At 38.6% G+C, this 21,596-nt stretch overlaps 2 protein-coding genes across 3 annotated transcripts in view; one reads left to right on the forward strand and one right to left on the reverse strand.

The window, feature by feature from the left end:
- LOC118408511 overlaps positions 1-21,596 on the reverse strand; it is a 99,540-nt gene that overhangs the window by 49,834 nt on the left and 28,110 nt on the right. The gene's annotated exons all lie outside the window — the stretch shown is intronic.
- Positions 9,768-21,464, forward strand: LOC118408513 (ectin-like). Of its 2 annotated transcripts, none has more exons than XM_035809329.1 (8): positions 9,768-9,937; positions 14,644-14,741; positions 16,136-16,280; positions 16,814-16,954; positions 18,283-18,398; positions 18,953-19,065; positions 19,397-19,532; positions 20,470-21,464. In XM_035809329.1, the coding sequence occupies exons 1-8, from the start codon at positions 9,877-9,879 to the stop codon at positions 20,590-20,592; spliced, it is 933 nt and encodes a 310-aa protein (XP_035665222.1). In that variant the 5' UTR covers positions 9,768-9,876; the 3' UTR covers positions 20,593-21,464. The 2 variants fall into 2 exon arrangements, with proteins under 2 accessions (XP_035665222.1, XP_035665224.1); XM_035809331.1 differs by lacking the exon at positions 9,768-9,937 and adding an exon at positions 13,731-13,893.

Genomic DNA, 21,596 nt, shown 5'->3' on the forward strand with positions numbered 1-21,596 from the left:
AAGCTTTACCGTTAAATGTACCTCAACTTCTTACAAGTATACTTACGCTTCACATCTCCATGATATCCTAAGCAGACATAAATAAAACTAATTATCATATTAAAAAAAACTCGGGGTTCCCCAAACAGCTGTCATACAAATCACCTAACTATCTGCTTGGAGCTAAGCCCATTAACAAACACTTAAAGCACGACGCCTGTTCCAATATATCGCAGATATAGGGGGGATTTCTGATATTATTACATCGATTATAACGACAGATACGGCGCCCAAAATCACATCGATTCGAGCTTTCATCACAGCCCACCAACACAACAAGTATGAAACCAATCCATCCAGCCGTTCTTGAGTAATTTTGTACACAGACAGAGACACATAACAGAAAATATAACCTCCATGACATTTCATGGAGGTAACTACTGTGACAACTGTTACAAATATTTCAAACAGTCCTAAGCAGACATAAATAAAACTACTGGGGGTTCCCCAAACAGCTGTCACCTCACTATCTGCTTGCAGCTAAGCCCATTAACAAACACATACAGCACGATGCCTGTACCAATATATCTCAAATATACGGGTGATTTCTGATATTATTACATCGATTATAACGACAGATACGGCTCCCAAGATCTCATCGATTCGAGCTTTCATCACACCCCACCAACACAACAAGTATGAAACCAATCCATCCAGCCGTTCTTGAGTAAATATCTACACAGACAGAGACACATAACAGAAAATATAACCTCCATTCCATGACATTTCATGGAGGTAATAAATTGTAAAAAGCAAAACATATTTGATCATAGAAAACAATCATCCATAAAGAAATCATATTGTTTGCGGGGTGGCTAAGATGTTTGATACTTTAATATTATCAATTACGAACATGCGAAATGTCAGACTAATCCAATAAATTGTTTTTTGTTTTGTTTTTAGGTGCGAAGACACGGTGCTAGTCGAACACCTCAACTCTAATTCCTTATACCCCCTTTCCACTAGGACGGCGCTCTCGCCGCGCCCTCTGTGAGACCTCAAATTTGACGGATCGCTCGACGAATTGTATAGGAGAAAACGAATATTTTAATGCTGTGTGTTTTGTTATCTTGACAGTCACACTTTTTTTTTATTTTGTACAATATAAATATTCCCAGTATGAAATGGAAGATTACACATACGTGTCTTAGGTCGCAGTGAGAGCGTAGCGCGATCGCCGTCTAGCGGAAAGGGGCCTTACCAACTACACCTAGGAACAACTTGGTGTGTGTTTGGGGGGGGGGGGGGGGGCTGCTGGCGTGTAGATACACTTATTGATAATAAGATACAGAAATTACAAGGAACAAGGCCATGAACTTTATGAAGTAGAGTTGAATACCGGTACATTGCGCAGGTACGAAACCGTTTTTTTTTTCTGGCTTGAGTGGTCCGAAAAATATGATCTGGAAGAAATCGGTGGACTGGTTGTTGGCGCCGGCGTATCAGGAAAAGATCAGCTATATGATCATGGATTCACACGTTTTGGTCGGTCGAAGAAAATGACAGTTAAATCTCTAGAATAGAGGTTACATTCATTTCGACCACAATTTACTGTCAGCTAGCCTTGCAAGATTTCAAAACGCTCATGGGATTCGACTACACGGCATATTTCTTTGTAGCGAAATGGATCTTTGTTTCGAAAGTTTTGAAATGTCCATTCACCTGAATCAGGCCCAGGTTCAGATTTTCTGGAAGTCCGGATCTGAATTTTCAGTACCGGTTCCCATCCCTTGTATGAATACATTCATGATGAATTCAAAGGCATGCCATGAGCTTTCCACCTTGTAATTTCGTAAAAAACTCTCGAAAAAGCACTAAAATAACTTCCCTATTATAATTTTTGCACAACATAGCAGGCGCATACAACTAGCTAACATCTAGGTATATCATTAATTTTTGACACATTTCGCAGTTTCATTCCAGCACATGGAATGGTTTACAATAGATCATTGTTCCCATTGTATATATATATATATATATATATATATATATATATATATATATATGACCTCAAGTAGTCATTAAGTCATATTTTATCAAGTGTGAATTTTATGTACATTATATAGATTGTATATGTTCCTATGTGTCAAGGTTTTGTCTTGTTATGTTTGTTGATAAGGACCACGGGAATAGTAGCTACAATGTACTTGTCTATTGTTAAGCTAATTGTGGATCTGAATAAAGTCAGCCAAAGTCAAAAGTTTTCTTACCTGTGCAGACCAAAGAATTAGCACTCCAAGTTTTGCTGGACAGGCAAGTGATGTTCCGTGAGTCTCCAACACTAGAGGCGTAACCCTCCTCACATGTAAAGGTGCACTTAGTGCCTGGCAGATAGGGGGCACTGCACCCGCTCATGGCGCTGTTTTTACCGGGCTGAGGTGCCTGACATGCCGACTCCAACAGGAGTTGGTTACGCTGAGCAATCGCTGTTGGTGAGATATAAACGTTCTTAGAATCATTAGATAAACAAAAGTTGAAGTTATTTTTTTTCGATGGCGCGTACTTAAACTGCTGTTTCGGCATAGTCATAGTATGCTATTTCTCATGTCATTCTATCTTTCTCTAAAGCTAAGGGCACAACCCGCCGTACGTTCAAATACGTGCTGTCTACGTGCCAAAACGTGGGAAATCTTTTGGGATCCGTAAGTAGTAAGTACCGCCTCCGTACGAACTCGTAGGGAATCCCACGGATTTTGGAGCACGCAGACACACCGTAGAACTTTACGTGCAGGCAAAACTTTGTGTGCCATCGGGCTGCGGATTGCCCCCCATCCCCCCACCCCCCCGTACGTGCCAGTACGGGCGACGCGCCTGCCCCTGCCCTGTACAGGCTGAACGTTCTCAGAAAACGTGGCGGAAGTGGCCACCCCCCCCAAAACGCAAGGACAAATTGCACGTACGGCGGGTTGTGCCCTTAGCTTTAGCTTAACGTTTTGAGAGTTAAGGTACCACAGAAGATCTGTCAACAAGTTTTATCTCCTCGTTTTTTTCTTATTGCAATATTCTTTTACTTAGTCGGACCAGTCCCTTCTCTGATAGAGTCAATTCTACATTACTATTTAGTATTAAAGAGGGTATTTCTTGCCTTTTGTTCTAACATTTCAAAAATCTTTGTAACAATCTAAATATGATGATAAGAAACTGTTTAGAACTATCTATAATCATGTGTGATTTTCTAAATAATTTCTACAGTATTCATACACGTTAGAAACATTTTTTACATCAAATACATTTCATTTCTGTTAGTTTCTAAACTGTTTCAACATAGATTCATCATTTGTAATCCCATGTTCGAACATTGCAACAACAGTGGGCTGGGAAGGGGGCAATTCACACATCCCTGCCAAGTACAGGAAATTGTGTCTGTCTGCCACCTTTTCACAAAAGATCCACCAGTGTCTACTGAAGAAAATCTAGAAATACAAGACCCAAAAAAGAACCAGCTAAGCAGCTTTGTTTACGGAGGCAATAAAGGATTTTATAGAGGGAAACGATTACGCAAATTGTTAGAATATATTCGAACAATGACAAAAGCACATAGATGTTTTAGCACATAGGTCCTTTAGATTGTCGAAAACATTAGTTCTGTGTTGTTGATAGGTAGGGCAGTATAATGATTCTATAGGCTCGTTCTCATTTAAATGTCGAAATGCTGTCGCCTGACTTTACGACTTGATATGGAGCAAATTATCGACAATATCACTGGTTCCTTCATTTTTCCACAACCCCTGTAATGTTTTACAAAAGATGCACATCAACATTCGTATTGGTTGATGGCTTAGAAGATTATTATAGCCACGGGGGGGATTTCACCCCCTGAAAAATGGCTGTCGCCTGAGAAGAAACGAAGAATTCAAATAGTAGCCAAAAATGTAACAATTCAGTTTCCAGAATGATAGTTCGGTAGGTGAAACCAGCTGACCAGGACGTCTGACCGATCACGTCAGATCGCTACTGTCACTGATCTTGGAGGCTTTGTGAGGTGGTTTATGCCTGTCGCCAGATTCTGTAACAAACGTTACCACCATGGGTACGATGGTTGCCACGGTTATATTGTCCAAGTATAAGACTAGAAATGACCGTTTTTGTGACGCTGTACAGTTTTTCTGGCTTTCTAAAGAAACAAGAAAGTGTTGTTGTCTGTCATTTGTATCCCACCTTGCTTAACAAAATGTTGTACAGAAATGACTGTAACAAACGTTACCATTGTTCGACGCTGTCCAAGCTTCCTATTTGACCTGGTGTAAAAAGCTGCCCTTTTTTTAAATATTCCTAGGGACGTCCACTTATACCTAAATGATGTAGTCAATAGGGTAAATCCTGTCGAAGGGTAAAGTCTACTGTTGTAACAAACGTTACCGGTAACGTTTGTTACTTGCCCTGTAATGCATTACCAATGGGACCGAAAATAATAAGTGGCCATTTTTTTGCCTATGGTTAAAAGAGGATTTTTCCTAAACAACCACGTAGTTTTCACTGAAAATAAAGCCGATTTATTTTTCGACCAAAAAAATGCCATTTTCGACATTTCAATGAGAACGAGTGTATAACCTATTGGAGTGGCCTTGGGGTGTGTCTTGCTACGTCAGGAGAGTTGAGTAAAAATGATAAGGAAAGATAACACGTTATGCTCTGAATAAGTCCAGTAAAGCACATACCATCCTGAAGTGTACTGTTCAGATGAAGCAGTTTGTTTTTCACCTCTTGGAGTGCACGTCGTATGTCATTAATTTTCGTCTCCTGATTCTCAGCCCAGTCGCTGGTTGGCAAACCAGGAAAGTATCGAGCAGGAATGTTCCAACGCCTTGAAAAAATGGAAAATTATTGTTGTGTTGTATTGTTAGTTTGGAGTGTTTTCCAAAACAATCATAAAATATTCGCATTCTATCATGATTATGTAATAAATTTATATTGCAAATGGCACAAATTATGCCTTTTGCTGCAGTATGCCAAGACTTTTCGCTATAAAGAGCTAATAAAATACTGATTGCAATACATTATAGGTCACCCCCCCCCCCTACCGAAATATACACAGGTCAGGAAAATCTTTTTTATTTTATTTTATCATTTTTATAGGATAAGGTCCATTGGATCCCGAATCTTGTTGATGCTTATTGATGGCATTCTTATTCATAATTATCAAGATTTATAAACATTTTGGTGGTGACGTAACCGAGAACATAATTGTCTACCGCCATTCTTACTAAATTTATTATTCATTTTCTCCCCAAATGTAGGAAAAGACATAGAACATATTGTTAACAAAAAGATAAAATTAGTAGAATTAAAGCCATGGACTTTTATCTGATATTTATCCTTTGGATAATCAAATGGCAATATTTTTTGTTAATATCAGCATTTTTAAAAACACATTAACCTATTTTTTTTGCAAAATGAAGCAATCAGAACAATGAAAGTGCAGAGCAATACAAACAATAAATAATCCAAATATTACATAACCTGAATCAACAAAACATCTCTATACCCTAACCATACAGGCCACTAAATTACATCTGGATGTTCAATTCAAGAACAACAGAAACAACAGTTCATTATTTGTGGAGCGAGTTTAAAACATAATTATTCTGAAGCTGCCATAATAACAGCGAACATAATATTTTGTTTTCAAGTTGGACAATTCCTACATCTTTTTTAGTTTGTGCCAAGTCACTGACGTTATGTACGCGTAAATTCATAAAATCCCTCTTTCATTTTTTTCTGTGACATGTGCATATGTTGATTATAAACGAACGATCCAAAAATACGTTGTTAACGCTGCGGATCTCTAAAAATCTCCAAAAAGAAATAATCCATTACCGCTAACGTCTAAAACGCACATTTTATTAAACTTTCATAAAACTCGGATGCCTTAGTTTTTCAAATAAAATTTCATTACATAGATTTATTATTTTTGAGTGTTTCGAATAACTATTTCAACCTTCCCTACAGATAATTGGAATCCAATAAAACGCCTACATGTAAAATTCCCAAATTCTGTAGAAGTACTAAAACTCAATCAAAACATGTATTCTGTAAATCTCTGTCCATTCCTGCAGAGAAACGAAAAAGGTAAAAGACACTGAGATAGACAAATGAGTGTATACACTTACTCGAGATAAAAAATAAGGCTACCATTGGATGCCACCATGCTTTCGGGAAGGTTGGGAGCTTCAGCTTGTGCCCATTCTGAGACAGTACCCAAGATGAAGACTAGAAAGATAACTTTAAAATAACGGTTTGATTTCATCGTGCAAGATTTCATTCTATAGGCAAGAAGTCCGTTAGCTTCCAAATTATTCAGAAAAATGAGGCAGACTGATTAAATTGTATGTTTTGCTTGCAACTTTTACATTTTACATGACTCAGTTTATCAAAGAAAAAATCAAAAAGAAGACTTGTTATTAGTCACGCAAATCAAACAATTTTCGCCTTATATGTGCCGGGTTCCATCTTGATGCCATTGAATAAAACGAAGTTATTAAAGACCTCAGTACTATGCTGTATGAGTCTGATAATGCACAATGATACCTTCAAATTGTAAAGTCCTCGAGTAGAAAAAAATAGTTCTACAGCGAAGTTTTAAAGAGTTGATAGAGTGGACGTATAAGTATGGCAATATTTCAATTTCTCCAGTAATATCTTCTAACAGTTATTCACTATCCAGTGCAATTGTTCGCGTCCTCTCATACTCAAAATGTGCTGTGTTATGATCTGTAAACAAAAGACTTTGAAATATTGAAATATTGGCCAAAAGTAATTTTACATGTTACAGAGGGTTTAAACTGAAACTTGATAATGCGTGGTCGTCATAAACGCCCAGTAGCTGAACATCCGACTATTGAAAAGAGAATTTTAAAGATCACTACAAAGGTAATATTTTCGCAAACACGAAGAATGTTTTCCCTGGAGCCTTTTTTATTTCAGAATATTATAGAATAGAAGAAAAGCTAGTACTTAGATGGCGCCCGATATAGGCAATGCTGCCGGGTTGATCACGGCGTTGCAATTTCAGAGAAAAAAAAAGAAAACCTAAGAAAAATACAGATTATGCCCCCCCCCCTCACACACACAATCAAGCCTAAGAACTTGACTGAGAACCTAATAATAACGCTTAACAAATTTCAAACTTTCTCTTTTCTTATTATGTCCTTTCCTTTGAATCATACATTTACATCATGAATTGCAAGGATCTTGTATATTCAATTTTGCTCGCTGTAACGCACCTGTTTGCCCGAAATAACCCCATGTATTCATAACAACACCACTGTTTGACGTTATGTGTAAATAACTGCCGCTCACTTATATAACTTTGTGTTTTTGCGTGACACAAAATTTCCAAATGTGGTTCACAAAAATGTAGGATATTGCCAACATCCTGTCTACGCTGTTTTGTTTGCCCACAAGGTTATCACCTTTAAATTACCGCCAATATGCAAACTGACATTTCTTGACTACTGTATTTGACAGATGGAAAAATATGGTTACAGAAATGATTTATTGCAAATGTCTAAAGGGGTTATCTTGCGGGACTGCTGCATTTTGTCGGTGTCCTACTGCATTACATCTGTGTTATCATTGACACATTAAGAATCTCGTGCAAAACGTAAGACTGAAAAGAAAAAGAAAAAGATACAAGAAACAAAATTCTACTGCAATACCAAGGTACCCTTGACCTTTGTCTTCCCAACATTTACCCACATAACGAATACCATCGTAAACCATCCATAGGTTTTTTAGTTATGCTGACTACCAAAATTCGGAAACACCTAGTATTCCTACCAAAGAAATGTCCCTCTGTAATGACGGCAGTACCAGGTGGGTGGCATTGCTGGACAAAATTGTTCACTCCAAACCAGAGGTTCGTTTGGCCTTCACCTTTCGAAAACTTTGATTTTAACAAGTGTATAAAAACTCCTGCAGATTCATTTGGTAAAGAACATATCCAAACGGTTTGTTACCACTTTGTGAACCAGAAGTTTTGAAAACTGTAGCTAACTCTCCGACTGCCTGAAAAACAATCTAAAGACGGATACGTGACACTTGGTACATGACATATTTAATGACCCGGAACATGTACTATGCGAAAACACAAACAAGGAAACATGGCGTCGGCATGGCTGTGTCACATAAAGGTTGACAACGCGAATCAATCACGCGGCGTAGGATGCCAGAAATGCATCAAATTGCATCACTGACTCTCGAACTATTTGACAATATTTCCTACTATGAGTAACTAGAGCACCATTTCTACATTCTAATATTAGAATGCAGTTCAGTGACTGGATTCGTAGTAGTATGAACCAAATGGTAAATATAAATATTAAATAACGATGAATTATGATTCATCTAGACTGCCGCTTCCAATAGTTGCTAGATAAATAAATGTTTACAGATGATTCAATGTCTACAACTGGGTAACATGCGGAGATCACTTCCGGACGTTGTCAGTGACATCTATAGAAGGTGGAAGATGACAGAACATACACACAAACACGTTAATATACACCAACATGCTAACATGATTTGAGTGTGACAACGTAGCATCCTTCACAGATGTCTCTGGGGCCTTGGCGAAAGTTTTTTTGCTGGTCTGGACGTCGATTCGCGATTTTTATCCGGGAATACGACGGGAAAAGAAAATATACCGGGAGGCATTTTTCCTTTCCCGGCATATTTTCCTTTCCCGTCGTCCCGGATGAAAATTGCGCATCGACGTCCAGCGTAGCCACTCCCCCCCCCCCCCCACACACACACACACACAAACACACACACACCTCACACACAGAAAAAAAAATGGTCCCAGAGACGTCTGTGAATGAGGCTAGTAGCAAAGAGCGTCAATCATGGCGTGTGTTTCTATTAATACATGAAGTTCCGCCCCGGACGGACGCGTGTGTGACGATGTTCGGGGCGGTTGCGTCAGTTTGACGATGGGGAAACACGTTTGATCTTTGCCGACAGGGTTCCCGAGAATTCATACAGAGATCTTATCAAGACAGATGCATGAATGAAAATTGTTGGGACATTAAGGATTCTTTCGTCAGAGTTCCAGCTAAAATCAACTTTTTACGACTGAAAAGTATTATTAACAGAATGCGAACCAACTGTCCATTTTTACAGGTAGGAATTTCATATAGTTTTTTCTCATTCTTGCTATTTCTCTAGATAAGACCAGTACAGATTTTATGAAATGTTTATGATTTCTTATACTATTACAAACGATTCAGTTAGATTATATAGAATTATCAAAACGTGGTATTTGACCCATTTGGAAAATTAATTTTGTACCCTGAAATCCTGTTACTGTTGGTAACGTCCACGACCTTTGACATAAATGTAATTTGGCCTATGTTAGATGCACGGAAGGCGGAGCTTGCATAGATTTAACTCTTAAACCTGGGGTAAACTGTACTTCGGATTATAGTAGAGTAAAGCATAGGTTGAATGAAAATGACTAAGAAATGTTAATCGAACTGCTTTAGCTCGCCCTAAGTTTCTGATAACATAATATATAAGATTCAGTACCCTAACCTTATAAACGTTTCAATGTATTTTCTGATACATATCGCAATTGCGGCTGTTTCAAATTGCATAAAGTACCCTATAAGAAAAGGACACCAACGGGACTTGATTTGAAATCAACCGTCAAAATTACGTATGCAGGTCAAAGTTCATAATCTCGATAAAAATTGCCGCTTTCGTCATCATCCGAAGTTTGATAAACAGCGCGAACCTCGGCAAATCGTCAGAACGTTTGACATCTTGTTTGTGAGACACTTGTTTCTCTTTTTTCCAGGTTGAAGCGAGAAAGACGTCAAGACAGTTGAAGACTTCGGGATGAAGATCTTTGGACACGTCGCCTTTTTTCTCCTGGCTCTACCACTACTTACCATTGCAAGTAAGGATTATGAAATATTTGTTGGGTTTAAAACATAGCATACCCGGTTACCCGTTCTGGCAATCTGCCACGACAGCAGTCCACCTACAAGCAGTTAAAATGCATGTTTGTCACATCTAAGCATTTCTACGTTAATTCCGTATTTTTATAATTCCGAAATTTGTTTTCACCGAGGAATGCGGTGCTAAGGCGTTTAACATATTTGATACAACCACCATTATCTTTGTCGTTGGATGAATGGAACCTAACCGTTAGCGTTTAACTGATATAATCGTTGACAAAAAAACTATAACACAACAATGCTGGTTTTTGCACTACACTGTTGTCATTTCTCCGATAACGTCCTAGATTTGTCGAAGTTACCGATTCCGTGGCAAAACTGATAAGGTTTTTAAGAAGGCACGCTTATTTTTATCCAAATTTTGTGCCTTAGTGTAAAAATCATTGCAACAACGTAGTGTCGCGCAAAATGGTGTTTGGCCTTGACCCAGAGGTCCCGGTGTTAAATCTTTTGGTAAGTCACCGATCTTTCCCCCTTAGGAAATACACTTTACACGACTTTCCTTACTTAACACAGGTGAAAATGTTACCTTACTTCGGATAGGATGTTTACTGAAGACCCCATGTTTGGGGAGAGGCAAACCTCAAACGCGTTAGCAAAGCCCACACACTTATCGAAAAGAGTAGACTTCCTTCCCAGTGCGAGTTGAGTAAAGTGATCCCCAAGTAACTTTTTCCTGATCTTCCCTTACCATTTTGTCCCTTTCTCTTCTTCCCTACTTCGCCCCTGGTAGGGTTATTTTGAGGTGTTTCTATTAATGGAAACTATAAGGTAGCAGCAAAGACGAAATTTCTTGAGAGATATTATTACATTGTATAAATGCAAACCATTTCATTCATGTCAACACTATTTTGACCTCTTTTTGTGCCACGTACTTTTGAAAATCAGTAGCTGAAGTATTTTCTAATGGAAACAAGTATAGACATTAAAGCTGAAGGCAAAGTTGTTTTGGATAATCATTGTTCTACCTGAAGATGGCTCAGGATTATACAACAGCCAGTAGTACGGTTTAAGTGCGGGTTCAAAATACCACCTGCATATGCAGGTTAGTGCAGGTTAAATTGGAGCTGTGCAGGTATCTCTAATGTATACCTGCACTTAACCTGCACTGGTCCATGAGACTTTTATACATAAATGTCATATGATATAGGTGTATGCGGATTGTTATTAGCTGCATTGAAAGTTACCACCTATGAAAAATATAAGAGAAAAAAATAAATGGTTCCTGAACAATTTTAGTACGATCCATACTTCCTAAATCCAGAGTGGTGCAGGTAAAATTTGTCTGGTGCAGGTAATTTTCAATGTTACCTGCAGGTATGCAGAAAAAAAACTTCGAGCACTGAAATGTAAGTCGGGGAATGCTTATTTAAGATTTCGTTCAAAAGGAACTCTTGACGTCACTCGCCCAATCTTGATCACAGCTCCAGTTCCTTTCTTATCCATGTTTTTATCGCCTACCATATACGTATATTTAAATTTCGTTGCGTGCTAGAGAATAACAAAAAATTAATATGCGGTTGATATCGATATGGTCTGCAATCATGCAGACCACCCTGTTTGATCTGCCCACGTGTTGACAAGACCACGACTTGTTGTGGACAGTGCTCACATTCTTGGCTGGAATTTTGATAACAAACACTTCATTGATCGTTGTTTTGCTTTCAGATAACCTGCGTGCGTTCTTTGTTTATAGATAATATGTTTAAAAGCTTCGGCAGTATATCAAAGGAGCATGACGCAGGATGCCAATAGTTATAGCCGATTTTATTTAGATTAAATGCCCTAGGACGAAAACAAAATGCAGATATTATTATCTCCATGAAAATAGAGATGTTGTTTTGGGTGTGTGACCTCTTTGTGTGTGTGTTTTTGTGTCCGGATTTTTGTAGTCAGCAGAAGTCAAGAACCTCAAGATGGAATACGATGATATTTTGTATGTAGGTAGGTGTTGCGAAGACAAAGGTAAAGGTCGATTTCGGGCACCCTACTATGTAACCTTAGTACTGCAGCATAGTTTTTATCCTTTGACCTGGACATGCTATGGTCTTACCGCCCCAAGAGGGTCTGCATGCTCTTTTCCGTAAGGCGTAGGCAGGTCTTTTAATTTCGCGTAATTCGTAGGGAAGCTATTTTATTTCACGTAATTCGTAGTGAGTATGGAAAATTGACTGTAAAGCGTAGCCAGTGTATTTCACGTAAAGCGTAATCTAGCCTAAAGATTTCACGTAAAGCGTAATCTAGCCTAAAAATTACCCGTAAATCGTAGCCTGGTCTCCCAAAAGTCGAAGGGTAGTCTACCAGTGAATTTAGCCCCTCAAAACACGGGAAATTGCGTTTCAGATGATCAAGATTTAAAAATTTCCCTTGCAAATCCTCTCACATTCGGTCATCGACAAGCCAAAATATGTATCGGGGGCCTCGCCCTCACCTTTTGCCGTAAATAGGAATGTTATTGAAGGTAGCTAGCTTAGTCCGGCAGCAAAATTTGCCTATCAAAATGCAGGAAATATCATCTTAGAGGTTCAAGATTTCAAAATTTCCATGGTCCTCCCGTTGCGCCGCCTCGTGCCTTTGGCGCTCGAAATGCTGAAAATATGTTGGGGATGTGACGTGTCAACTTCAAACACCTTTTTTGCTGATAGAAATGTCATTAGATTTAGCTTTATATAATATCCATCAAATCAAAATTTTCTTAGAAAAACTCAGGACGCGGCGTTTCAGGGGGTCAGGATTTCAAAATTTTCCCGGACTTCCCTTGCGACGCCTCACCCCTTCGGCGCTCGACATGGCAAAAATAAGTTGTGTGGCGTCACCCTCAAAAGCTTACACTAAATCCCTGGGAATCTTTAATTAGATATGCCATTTAACTTTTGTCTGCCAGCGAAAATTTACCCTCAAAATGCAGGAAATAGTGTTTCAGAGAGTCAAAATTTAAATCTTCCCAGCGGAGCATGCCCCTGCCTCTGTCGAGTGTTGCCAGCCTTCCAGAACTTTACAGTCAAAGGTGTTCCAGATGTTGATGGTCCAATTATTGCAAAGTTGCAAGCGAAAATATAATGACATCGTGGCTCGACATTTTCTTACAACAGAATTCGTTTGGTTTGGTTTGATGTAGTCGGTAGAGTTCTATCCCTGTTGCAGGAGAGTCTTTTATGCGATGGTCAGTTCGCAGTATCTTTCTGTAGCACTTCATCTCCAGGACCTGGATTCTGCGGCTGTCACTTGCGTGTAGCCCTGACTCATAGTCATAGGTTACCACGTACACACAACACGGGCAGTGCTCCCAGGTTACATCTAGAGTTCGGAGGGCTGCACGAGCTGTTTCTAGGCGTATACTAACAGCTAAGCTGGCTATTTCTTCTATTGTGGGCATGAAGTACTTAGGTAGTTGTTCTTTTCGTCAGGTGGTTGTTACTTGAATGGGTCTCTTGGTTACAGCCATTATATAAACATTCTTCCAAAATTGCCCCTAATTGTCATGCCCCCCGTGACCAAATACTGGTAATTTACTTGCACAAAACCCTGAACTGTGCATCGAGTGGTCACTTGCAGCCACAGTTTTCTCAATATCATAAATCAAAACATGCCTATCATTTTGGGTTTAACTTTCTGGTGGCCTGTGTAACGTCACTGTGTGACATGAAAATGTTCAACACGAGTACTACCCAGATACGTTAAGTTGTTGAAAATTTCCATCTTATTACGGACAGACTACTATGCAAAAGACTATTATCTCCTTCAGTCTGTTCATTCGTGATTCGGTCTGTTCATTCGTGATTCATAATCACCGGTCTGACCAGTTTTTAGGCATAAAAATTAAAGGCAGCTCCGAGTCCTACTTCCTACATACCAGACCATCTAAATCTACACGGGCTGTTCTCGGCATTGACAGGTAAAACTGCAGTCAACCGTTTATCTTCACTATTTGTTTGCATTGTAGTAGTTTCGTACTCTACAGAACGTTTAAATCGGTAACACCAATTCGGTAACATTTGTAACTTGTTCTTTATGTATCCGGATTTTCTTGTCCGGCTTAACTTGGTCACTCCCAATCCCTACATCCGAATGCCTGAGAATGCAGAGAATGAGTCAAAGCCTGTGTAGGCTTACGTGTGTTCATAACAACACCTACATGTATCTACTCGTTGATTTGTATTTTAGTCAATAACAGAAAAAGCAAGACAGAACATTCATGCCGACTCTAGTATGTGGTTCATCTTTACGCTTGACAGGAAAATTGGGCAACATCTTTAAATAGCGTAAACCGTTGACAGCCTTTCTGAATTTAGCGTAAAACGTTGCCGGCCTTCGTGAATTTAACGTAAAGCGTTGTCGACCGTCCCGAATTTAACGTAAAGCGTTTTCAGGACCCTCCATTCAGACCCTCCCCCAACCGTGAACTATTCATCCCTGTCTCTCGCGTGCCACTAGATCAGTACGTGGTATTGAGTACTTTGCATGTGAATGAATCGACTTAAAGGCGTGTCCTCGCTAGAAATCTACTGGTTGTGTTTCAGTAACGCCCCTTCCCCCAGTCTGGATAGAGTTAATCTTTAAGTCTATTGGAAAAAGTTTCGTGCCCGAGAAAAAGTAACCGTTATGGTAAGGGGGCAGGTTTGACTATAAATTCAATATTTTGCAGAATCCCTGCGTGACTTGCATGCCCTGAAGGATTCTCCTCCTATACCAAAGGATGAAAAACAAAAAGAGAACTACCTTAGAGACATGAAAGTGAAGATGGTGAGTATAAACATACAGTTACGTATGTATATGCATTGTATACTTTTTGTCAAATCTAAAAACTTCAACACAATTTTCAATAGTCAGATGACATAAAAAGTTTGTTGTGATTGTGACGCCAACACTGCCATGTTATGCTACTCCAAAATTGATAATCTAAAGTTGTTTGATGGTGTTGCAAATGTGTACACACAATCTGATATGAACACACACACACAAACGCACACACACCACACCACACAAGCACACACAAACTAACGTGTACATACAATTAGATACATTTTTCCGCGAAATCATACCTTCGCTTGATATTTCCCATTGAAAATACCAATTTGCATATATAGGCTCATTAAATCATCTCCAAATAGCACACATGGTTAAGTAGGCTATTGTGGCATTTCCTCATGAATTGTGTACATTTGACGATGATTTGCCGATATGATGTACAACTCAGCTTCGTAATGTATTCCCTAAGTATGAAATTCTCAGTATTCACCTGATTAAAATCATTGTTTTGTCTCATCATTTAGGGAAATAAGTCTTTCATTTAAGATTTCTATCATGGAATACGGTGGATATATGAGCTTTCTTCATCAATTATTTAATAACTTGTTGATCTACTTAATGATTATTGAATTGTATTATTTGTTTATTTTAGGCTCTCACTGGCCCATATGACATAGGGACAAACATGAAAAACAAAGAATATGTACACCATTTTAAGACAAACTGACAATATTATGGCTATGTGTAGAGGCGGCGCCAAAGATTGGTGAAAAATGAATTCTGGTAAAAAGAGTCGGACCTTAGTACGGACTGTATAATGGTATTAGTTGAATTAAAAAGCCTATGTACAAAGGAATGGCACTGTTTGCGCCATCTGACGTCGAAGGTATCAGTATGATTGAACACAAACATTTCACTTGCGCTGCAAGATCTAGGTAAACTCATCATTATACGGAAACAATTGTTGTAAGCAATGCGACATTTCGACAGAACACTCGAACGAAAAGAATTCCATAACTGCGCACCAAAGAGTTGGGAGCAATGAGATGTGAACAATGTTTTCTTAATAGTAGGTGAACAAAGACAAAATTTTCGAATTATAGTATTTGCACGACAATACAGACCCCTTAGCTGGGCGAGAATACAGTCATCATCCCTCAGTCTGTCATTAATAACAATTCCAAGATATACAAATGATGTCACAAATCTCAAACACTCTCCATACAGTTTGATCGACGGGAGCGGATTATTATGATGATACTGTTTACAGTCACACATACACACGTATACACTCATGCGCGCGCACACACATCGGCAAATACAATATCTTCTTGGTGACGTAAATATTTCTATTTACGTTTGTTTGTTTATTTGTTTGTTACGTGCAGGTTGGCAAAAAGAGTGCCCGATGCAAAAACGTGTATAGCAATTGCGTCTGCAATTACTACAAGTTGGTTGACCACTGCGTCTTACCTGCCTATAAAGCATGGATGTTTAAACACTGCGCAGCCACCTGTGGGGTGTGTACCGCAGGTGATTTCTTTATTATCTTCGGAAGGAGAAACATATTGCTTTTGCTAGTTTGGTCTCATATCTATTAATCTATCCGTCTATCTATCTATCTATCTATCTATTTATTTATTTATTTATCTATTTATCCATCCATCCATCCATCCATCCATCCATTCATCCATCCATCCATCCATCCACCAATCTCTATCTATCGCTCTATCTCTAAATATATAATAGATGGAGATGAGAGAGATACTTAGATATTTATCTACCTATCTATCTATCTATCTATCCACCCATCCATCCATCCATCTATCCATTTATCTATCTATCTCCATCTATCTCTAGATAGATCGAAAGAGATAGATAGAGATATATACTTTTAGATATTTAGATTTATATATAAACAGAAATATCATATGTTTAGTAATGAATTTCATTTACCTTATATAGTCCTGATGCTCTCGTTGCGCGATAAACTTGACTGACTGAGGGTAATATAAACCTTCTATATTTTCTAACTTGAAATCTGTATTTTGAACCTTTTTCAAAAGACTCCATGGCCAAAGTGTGTCGCAACACATATCCGGATCAGATGTGCACCATGTTTGCGTCACTTGGTTTTCACAAGCAGTCAAAGATGCAGTACTTCATGGCGTGCAAGTGCCCCAAAGTCTGTGGAATCTGTGACATGGGTACGTAGCCGCACTTCTCCGATAATTACCTCCGTGAAAAATGGAGGTATAGTTTTTGATGTGACTGCGTGTGTCTGTGTGTGTGTTTGTTTGTTTGTGTTCCCGGATATTTGTGGCCAGCATAACTTTAGTACCTCTGGATGGATTGTAATGATATTTGGTATATGGGCAAGTGTTTGAAAAACAAAGGTCAAGGTCAATTTTGGGCCCACTGGTGTATGACCTTCGTGCTGCAGCAGAACTTCATCTTTTTAATATTTTGACCTGAACATGCTATGGTCCATATTTATTGGTGGCACATAGCTTGTGACGTAAGGGAGAGGGTATACAAGTTTGGCCCCCCTTGCTTTGGAACTGCAGGGGCAATTTAGTAGAAAAAAATCTTCCAAGGAGCATAACGGACCATTGGAACGATGGACTTCTATGATATTTAGCATGTAGGTATGCTTGGCAGAAATGTACATAATGGAGAGCAAATTATGCAAATTTGGACTTAATTTGCATACTAAATGAAGAAAATCTATATTTCCAGCATTTTCCGTTATAGGAATAAAATACATATACATATGTAATCCAAGGCAGGTGTAAGATAAGTAGATACGAATTATGCAAATGCGCCACTTATTTGCATAATTAATGTGAAAATGTCCTTATTCATCAAAGTACATGTAGTAAATGATTGGATTGTCAATATTGTAAGTTATTTAATAGTGTACATAACCAAGCGTAAAGTAAACAGGTATGCAAGTCATTTGCATAATCAGAATACTTCATGGAGGTATGAGCTATCCGAACTCTTGCTGCTCCTGTACTACCAATCCTTGTTGAACTGTTTGTTTTAAAATCGCATGATCATATTATGATATAAATTCATTCATTCATTCATATAATCTGCTTACATGCACAAGCAAGGCGAAATACCTTGTACCTCAAAATCACTTTTTTCCAAGTAGAGATCAGTTTGGGTGAAGGTAATGTCCGGGATTTCTTATTGGCGCAGTGTGTTCAGGATCACTTATGAACAGAGCAATTAGAATTTCAGGCATTACCTCTCCCTGACCCAACATCTGCTTGAAGGTTACATGAATATTCCTCTCTAACCTTCTGGCCTTTTACAACAATACCAATATTGTTTTAAAGTGGTCCTTCAATGTTTTTTTTACATCATAACTTTTTTTTACATTTTGACATGTTTGCGTTATTTCAATTAATTTTATTTTATTTATTTAGCACCAAGAAATACAGCCAAAGTTACCCAACTATCCGGAGGCTATTATAATTGGCTAGCCCCAGTAACCGTACAATATATAATGTGTTCCCAATTGTAGACACACCTCCATCAGCACCATCAATCATCGATAATACTTTGGACCAGGAAGAATGTCTGAGGCTTCATAATGAGAAAAGGAGTCTTCATGGTGCTGCAGAACTCACCTGGTGCACGGTATGCATAGTTTAAGTACATGTCACCTGTGCTGGTATTATTCTTTTATGTTATAAGAATGTTGTCAGCTTCAAGTGTGTAGTGAATAATCCAGTATCTTTCTTTGTATGAAAGGATGCGGCAAATTAATCAGTGTAACAAAATATCATTCTCACATATTTTGTGCACTTTCAAAAATGAGAAAAACCAGTGGAAGCTAGGCGTTCTTAATCATAACTAAACAAATCATAACGACCTCTAGCAGAATTTGTTCAATTGCAACCGACAGTCCCAAGTCTAATATGGTTCATTGTTGGCACATGCATACATAAATATATAGATCAACATGGTCAGGATGCCCCCACCCTATTCTTCTGACTAAGAGAAGCTGGACATCGTGTCATTGAGGTCAAGACGAGTAGATTGACTTAAATAAGCATGAAGTTATCAGACTTGTTCCAAGTTACTCCATTCAGAATTCACGACCATCTGGTCAAGTTCCCTTTAATGCGTATTCATTTTTTTCGTCTTGCTCTTTATACTCCATAACCTGTAATTCTAAATTGTCATTGCAGAAGTGTGCGGCATTCGCTCAAACCGTGGTACAGACACTTCAAGATTCCGACTCTCCATTGATTCATTCAAGCACAGATCAGCTCGTATGGCGGGTGAATGGAAAAATAGTCATGTGAGTTTGCTTGTCTTTTACACCATTTGAAATCTTTAGGATCGTGGTGGGAGTTTCCATGGATGTACGGTAATAGGGCAAAACTATATAAAAATTCTAAAATAGCTACAGCTATCAATTATCAGATAAAGCAATCTATCTATTCATCTATCTAAATTATACTATTTGCAAGAGGGACATATACAATATACATCACGTATAACGCTTGCACATAAGCGCAATAATGTGCACACAGGTGTAAACATACCTAAAACGGGACAGACCGTTCCATTCTAAGATGAGATCATGGGCTAGATTTCAGGTTGATAACTTTCTCGTCACACTTTTGCAGCCATGGAGAAAACTTGATGTACCATTTCCCTGAGGTAGACTGTCAGATGTCTGTGGAGTCCTGGTACAGAGAAAAAGACTTGTACAACCCACGTAATCCTTTATTCGACATAGAGTCATCCAGCCACTTCACGCAGGTTAGGGACAAAGTGCTAGAGTCTAATGCATGGATGCCATCGATGATTTTAATTATTATGTCACTTACTCACTTACGTACACTTACTCAACTCACTCGCTCACTCACTCAGCTACCCACACACTCTCACTCACTCACTCACTCACTCACTCACTCATTCACTCACTCACTCATTCACTCACTCACTCACTCACTCACTCGCCTACATCACACACTCTTACTCACGCGCTCACTCACTCACTCACTCACTCACTCACTCACTCACTCATTCACTCACTCACTCACTCGCCTACATCACACACTCTTACTCACTCACTCACGCACTCACTCACTTAGCTACCCACACTCACTCACTCACTCACTCACTCACTCACTCACTCATTCAACTACATCACACACTCTCACTCACTCAATTTCACTCAATCTCAGCCACTACTGATCCACTTTTTCACTTAAGTGCTCAATCACTTAATCTCACACAGTCTCTTGGTCAACCACCCACCCACCCACTCACTCTCTCTCACACACACTCTCGCTCACTCTCTCAAATACACTCAATTACTCACAATTACACAGTTAACCATCGCGCACTCTCTCAGTCACTCACTCCCACACTCTCGCTCTTACCAACTCACTCTCAGTCTCCTAGTCATCCAATTTACAAATTCACACGCACACTCACATACTCTCTCGAACGCACTCACTCACAATCACCAATCTCATTCACAAATGTGCCATTGCGAAAAGCTATTGAACCCTTGTCCTGAGTCCACGTTCTGAAAAGGATTTGTACATAATTACCCCATTTGCTATCTAAGTTCACGTTTCTTTTATTTCATAAGCTATTTTTAATACCCAAGTATAATTTTGCTGTTCAATTACATGTTCACAAATTTCAAAAGTTGCTGAAATAGAATGAATTTTGCTTTCTCCTACAGATGGTGTGGAAGGATACACAGAGTGTGGGGTGTGCTAAGACACAGAGTTACCTCGCCTGTATCTATGAACCAGCAGGGAATATGAGGTCTATTTACTTGTTTAGAATGAATGTCCAGGTATAGATCCGAAAATTAAACAATGCCCAAGTGTCGAAGTGTTAGGTTTGTTTTATAGAATCCCAAATGTTCTAAATTTCCGTGGTAGAAAATGGCAGTAGTCAGCACAGTATTCAAACTTAAACCCAATAGAGAATCTCTGGTGGCATCTGAAGAAAGCTGTTGTGGCATGATGTAGATCTCTAAGCTGGAGACCATTGGCAGCGATCAATGAGCCAAAAGTCCCAATAAGTGTGCTGCAAGAATCTTGTGACTGGCTATCGTCCAGTCTGCAGCAGGTTATTGCAGCTAAATGGTTTCGTAAAAGTGCTAAAGACAGAAACCTATTGGGGGGGGGGGGGGTTGAATAATTTTGAAACATGATATTTGTGTGAAAGTTGCGATCTTGAATGAGTAAGAAATAAATCTTGACTTTTGATTTGGAATCAGATTGTAATCAACTATTTGTTCACCACACTTATATCATTTAATAGTCTGCAGTTGTAATATTCCTCATTTTGCCAAATTAGCCAAAATGAAGGGGGTGAATTATTTTGCATGCAACTGTGTTTCCAGGTTGAAAAAAAATGAAAAATGAAGTTGCTACAAATAATTTCCTAATATCCAAAAATAAAATGCAATTGATTTTAAATTAGTTGGAATAGAGAAAATACTTATTGGTCATTGGTGCATTATAGCTGTTATTTACTAGTGTAGTATAGAATCTATAGCTTACTTTCAATAGTAAATAAACATTTGCTTTGGCCCTGGGTGCGTGATCGGTGGCTAATATATTCAACTGATTTAATATATTATGATATAAATATATATGAATGTGTTTGATTGACAATAAACTGAATGGTGCATCTTAGTCTACACCATGTGAATTCGCTTTGAAATGTCGCCTTCCTACTTTGAATATGCTTTAAATAGGCTTCTACTTTTAGTAATGTTAGATTCTTGCTTACTATGAATGGTTCTAATATGTTATAGTCAGTTTTATAAACGCATTTTTGTGTGTTTTCATAGGT

The sequence above is a fragment of the Branchiostoma floridae genome, unplaced genomic scaffold (assembly GCF_000003815.2).
Source record: "Branchiostoma floridae strain S238N-H82 unplaced genomic scaffold, Bfl_VNyyK Sc7u5tJ_168, whole genome shotgun sequence".
NCBI lineage: Eukaryota > Metazoa > Chordata > Leptocardii > Amphioxiformes > Branchiostomatidae > Branchiostoma > Branchiostoma floridae.